The following is a 5,752-nucleotide window of genomic DNA, read 5'->3' as shown; positions in this document are numbered from 1 at the left end:
CCCTTCAAATTGTGTGTCATTGTCACTTATGAGAACTTTGGGTGTGCCAAAGCGAGCCAAGACATTTTTGGTCATGAACTTTATCATTTCCTTTCCTGATACGGTGGCTAGCAGTTCCGCCTCTATCCACTTTGTAAAATAATCCACAGCAACTACCAAGAATTTCACACCCCCTGGCGCTGGTGGGATTGGTCCCACTATGTCAATCCCCCATTGATGGAAGGGCCAGGGGCTGGTGATGCTGGTCAATGGCATGGCCGGTTGATTCTGGAAAGGAGTTAATGCCCAAAATTCTTTACATTTCTTGGTTAGGGCTGCTGCCTCGTTGTATATGTCTGGCCAATATACTCCTAGGCGGATTATTTTGCCGTATGTGCTCGAGCTCCTTCGTGCGCTGCCGTGTCTCCGGAATGAATTTCCTCTAGGAGCGCATGTCCTTCTGTTTTAGAGATGCACTTTATCCATAGGCTTAAATACCCTCTTCGGTACAGTTGGTTGTCTCTAATTGCAAAATGTGATGCCCTGACCTTGAACTTTCTCGCTTCTGCCGCGTCGTCTGGGAGTACACCGTGGCGCAAGTAATCGACATATGGTTTGGTCCATTCTAGGGTAGTCAAGACTATATTAACATTTTGGTTATCAATGCCTCTCTCTGGGAGCACTTCGACTAACACTTTCTTTATTAGGTGATCAAAGGAAGTTGAGGCTATCTTGCTGAGAGCGTCCTCCCTCGTATTATTTCCACGAGATATTTGTTGTATTGAAAAGTTTTGAAACTTGCTTGTTCAGATGCAGACTACATCTAGGTACTTCTGCATCCTTGGATCTTTGGCTTCATATGTTCCGTTTATTTTGTTCATGATAAGTAACGAATCACTGAGAGCCGCTAATCGCTTTGCACCAACCTCCCTTGCTAACCCCATGCGTGATAGGAGTGCCTCATATTCTGCTTCGTTGTTAGATACTTGGAAATCGAATCGTAGTGCGTAAGTGATTTCTTTGCCTTTGGGGCTTTGAAGGATCAGGCCTACGCCTGAGCCTTCCATACTTGTTGTGTCGTCGGTGTATAATTTCCAAAGCTCTCTGCTGGCTTCAGGCTCCAATGGTTCGACGAATATTGTCGTTGGTGTTCCCTTGATAGTATCTGGTATTTCGACTAGGAAATCTGCGAGAACCTGGGCGTCGATGCTAGTCAGGGGGTGGTAATTGATATCATGTTTGCCTAATCTTATGGCCCACTTAGCCAGGCGTCCAGACTTTTCCGGCATTAGCAGAACTTGCTTTATCGGGTAGTTGGTTAGGACATCCACCTTGTGAGCTTGGAAATACCGTCGTAGCCGCCTGGTAGTGTATACTAGGGCGAGGACCAGTTTCTTTAAGATTGGGTAATTAACCTCTCTACCTTGCAAGACCCTACTTACAAAGTGGATGGGGATCTATTTGCCTTCCCTTTCTACTGCCAACACGGAGGAGATAGCTTCTTCCGATGGTGCTAGGTACATTTGTATCGTTTCTCCTGGTAGCGGGCAAGCGAGGGTCGGTAGCTGGTGTAAGGCATCTTTCAGTTGTTGTAATGCTTCGTGTGCTCTTTCTGTCCATTTGAATTGCTTTTATCTAAGCACCCTTTGAGGGTTTGGTACAGTGGAAGCGCCTTTTCTGCTGTTTTGGCAATAAATCTTCCTAATGTTGTTAGCCGGCCATTGATCTCTTGTACACCTTTGAGGTTGTGGGGAGTTTTCGACTTGAGGAACTCTTGGACTTTGATGGGAGTGGGCAGAATTCCTTCCTTGGATATCTGATACCCAAGGAATTGATCTTCTTCTACGCTGAAAGTACACTTGGCTGGGTTTAACCTCATCTGTGCTTTAGCTAGCGTTTTAAGAGTCTCTTCCACATCATGGAGTAATGTTTCTTCGTTAAGGCTCTTGATTACCATGTCATCAATGTAGACCTCGATCTTCCTACCAATTTGATCAGCGAATATCTTGTTCATTAGTCTCTGATATGTAGCACCCGTGTTTTTGAGTCCAAATGACATTTTCTGGTAGCAGAAAGTGCCCTTCTCGGTGTGAAAATTTGTTTTTGCCACGTCCTCTCGTTTCATCTGTACTCGATGATAACCTTTGTACGCGTCAAGGAAACATTTGAATCGAGAACCTTCGAGCGATTGGACTTTCTGATCTATCTCCGGAAGCGGGTATGATCCTTTGGACAAGCGTTATTAAGGTCCGAGTAGTCAATACACATTCGCCATGACCCATTGGCTTTCTTTACCATAACGGGATTTGCTATCGATGTCGGGAACATTGCTTCCCTAAGTATGTCGGCACTCACTAGGTCGGCTACTTCTGCATTTATAGCCCTGTTCCGGTCTTCCGCCTAGCCCCTCTTCTTTTCTATGACAATATTGCTTCCGGGTAAGATGTTGAGACTGTGCTCTATAACCTGTCGGTCTACGCCTGTCAGATCTGTTGGCTTCCAGGCTAAAAATAGCGGAATATTGCTTCAGAAGCGCTACCAGTCGTGCCTTGGTCTCGTCGGGTAGGTGAGCACCGATTCGCACAAGCTGCTCTGGGTATTCTGTGTTTACCTAGTGTTGTTAAGTGGAACAATCCTCCTTCGAATTTTTTGGAGCTCGTACCAACTCAGGAGCAGCTATGATCTAATGGCAGTGCTGCGCCCTGGTGTTTATTGCAATAATTGTTGTTGATACCTGGCGTGTGCTAAATTTAACTATGCCATCTATCGTCGATGGAACGAGCTGTAGTAAGGAGATTGATGATCATCCGAGCAAAATGTTATGTTCAACTGGAAACCGAATCATAGAAAATTCGATTGTTCTTGTGATTTTGTCCCTTTTGTCATGACTGACCAACGTGAAAGACAGTCGGATAGTTCCCAATGGCCACAAACTCTGACTGGTGAACCCCACCAATAGTCTTTCAGTTGGGGGCCTTAGCCCCTACTTCCATGCTTCCGGTAGTTGCCTGAAACAATGCTCGTAGAGTATGTCGGAGCTACTACCATTGTCGACGTACATCATATGGATTTTCGACAGCCTAGGATTGCTACTCGAAAAAGTGATATTGAGTAGATTTCTCGAGAGTATCTCTATCTCATCCTCCGTTTGGTGAGTTGCATTTCTCTTACTGGATTTAGAGACAGTGAGTACCTCGTTGCCATCGTACGGAGGTTCTTGCAACAAATCGAGATGTGTTATCGCCATTTGAGGCAGCAAATATATAGTTGCCGAAAACTGCTCTTGAGTACTGGCTCTGCTATTTCTGTCGTAATTGGCAGGACCCGTGCCATTAGCACCTGGGTTGGGGCCTGTGTTCTACACTCGCGGTGATGTTCCTTGTTTACTCACCGGTGTTCTAAATAGATCTTCTTTTACCATCTCGGTTGTTGTTGAGTTTACATCCCCTTTTATAGAGAACCAACAACGTCTATTGGTTGTATCACTCTGAGGATACGTCCAGATGGCGCCAAATGTTGTCACAGGTTCTTCAATGAATTGGTCATTTGTTGACAAGTTGATCTTGCAGGTTTACCTGAGAACACAACACAGAAGAATTGTTAAAGGACGATCGGGGGTTCTCCCATGACGTCACTCCAACGATCAAGTTAACTTTCTTTCTGAGATAACTTTAGGTAAAATTGTATAGGGAAGAAGATGGTCACCTTCCTTAGGAAGGAAAGGATCCTTTTATACCTGTTGCTAACGGAATAGGGTAACTCTCCCTTTGTGGGAGTGAGACATGGCACTTTCCTACTAGGAGAAGTAAGCTCACGCCATCTAACAGCCAAGTGACGTCAACTCTAGGTGTCATTAGGCTCTTTTGATGGGTTTTAGGTAAAACAAATAAACTAGAAAACCAATTCCTAAGTTCACATGCAACCTACTTTGGATCTATGTTTTATCTATTGAACATACAACTTTGAATTGCAAAACAAGAACCCTAGAGGAGAGAGGCTATAATTGAAATTTACAACCTAGGGTTTAGAAATTACATACCTTTCAATTGTTATAGTAAACAATTGATAATTCCCTTGATCTTGATCTTGATCTTCTTGGAAGCTTAGCACCACAAGTGTAATGCCTCTAATGGAATCACACCCAAACTAGCAAGAAGGAAAGTAGAAGGAGAGAGAGGGAGTATGCAATTTTCGGCCCTAAGGGTTTCTTCCAAAGAAAGAGTGACCAAAATGTGAACCAGGAGGCTCCTTATATAGTTGAGGGATCTAGGGTTTAGGAAAAACCCTAATGCTCCTTGCTTAGGGCCTAAGCAAAGCCAAGGGCCTTATTCAAGTCCCCTTGGACGAAATCCTTAGGGTTTCCCCTATAGATTTCGTCCACCTCCTTCCAAGAAGGTTCTGGAGCCTTCCACTCAACTATTAGATAATTGCAAACTAGTCCCTGCACTTTATAATTAATTCTTTTAACCCCAAAATTAATTCTGATTAATTTTTGGCTAACAATTAATTAAACAAAATGATTTCTTATTAATATATTAATCTTTTAACATATTAATAAATTCATTTATATTAATTTATTAATCTTATAATAAATTAATATCTCTCCTTTCATAATTTCCTTGTCCGGTTGCTAGGTTTGAGGGCAACCCAAAAGGACTGTGCTGCTATCAATTCAAGTACATACCAATTATAGTTATGGGCTTAGACACCTAATCCAACAGTCTCCCACTTGGATAAGTCTGTAACTATAATTGTAAAGTGCCTTCTAAATTTGACCAGCAAATTGTAGCTTCCAAAAAGCTGCTGCCGAACTTTGACCCAGTCAGTTACGAGTCCTAAGATAAGTGATCATATAATCCTTCGTTCTGCAAGATATCCCCAGACATAAGACATGGAATATAATCAATCTCTTAGTCCAGAATCTATGTTTCCCGATTTCTGATTTGTGATCATATAGGACTTCTAATCGAACACATCAATTAGTCCTGGCTGGGCCCAGCACATAAGTCAACACCAAATCATCGAGGGGCCCACAGATATCGCTTTTCCGGTTAAGGCAAAAGGAACGAATAAACATTGACTCATATGCTTGTATCTTTTACTCATCAAACCATACATGACAATACGTTTTATAACACCAAGTTACTGATGCGTTTTCGTATCACCAATGTATAGCCGACTTGCAAATTACAACTCATATATCTCTGTTTCAAGATCATAGATATTATCGTCTCAGTATTACTCGTGATGAATTCCATGAGGTAATACTCTGAGCGTGGGTTTATCCAATACTCAAATCTCAATTTCTGAGTACTCATGAACGTTGCAGCAAATCTATTGCCATGTCTATCCTTAGACAATCTACAATCCAGTTCATGACAGTCTTGATTCACTACTTACTTCCAAAAGTACGAGAGACTGTGGAGTTTGAATAATCTTATTATTCGGGAAGTCAAAACATGCAAAGTGAAACGCAATAATAATATTAATCCTATATGGCCCCAAAACTTTTGAGCGTAAACAAAAACACTTTTATTTAAACACCATATTGATTACTCATTATTCATTGCTTATAGTTTCAGAAAATCAACTTATTACTTGAATTATAACCACAATTGTCCCATGCTCCAAGCATGCACACTTTGGTTTCCTATGGTCCATACTTTGTGAAATAAATCAATTGAAAAACCTTTCCAATGATGCTCATTTCACAATTCCCAATCCCTATTATTAGTGTTAGAACACAAGGTTCTTGCAACTACGAGAATATGCT

The 5,752-nt window shown here is 42.1% G+C and overlaps 1 protein-coding gene across 1 annotated transcript; it reads right to left on the bottom strand.

Moving 5' to 3' along the window:
• Positions 1-785: 785 nt before the first annotated feature.
• On the bottom strand, positions 786-1,268 carry LOC145076265 (uncharacterized). The gene has a single exon (XM_079022207.1). It carries the CDS (start codon positions 1,266-1,268, stop codon positions 786-788), a length of 483 nt encoding a protein of 160 aa, XP_078878333.1.
• Positions 1,269-5,752: the final 4,484 nt, after the last annotated feature.

This window comes from Lactuca serriola, chromosome 9, assembly GCF_051521515.1.
Source record: "Lactuca serriola cultivar US96UC23 chromosome 9, Lser_US96UC23_V15, whole genome shotgun sequence".
Classification (NCBI taxonomy): Eukaryota; Viridiplantae; Streptophyta; class Magnoliopsida; order Asterales; family Asteraceae; genus Lactuca; species Lactuca serriola.
This window is presented reverse-complemented; position numbering and strand designations above follow the sequence as displayed.

Coding starts and splice junctions, on each gene's coding strand:
- LOC145076265 (XM_079022207.1), bottom strand. CDS start 1,268: ATGCCGGAAAAGTCTGGACGCCTGGCTAAGTGGGCCATAAGATTAGGC.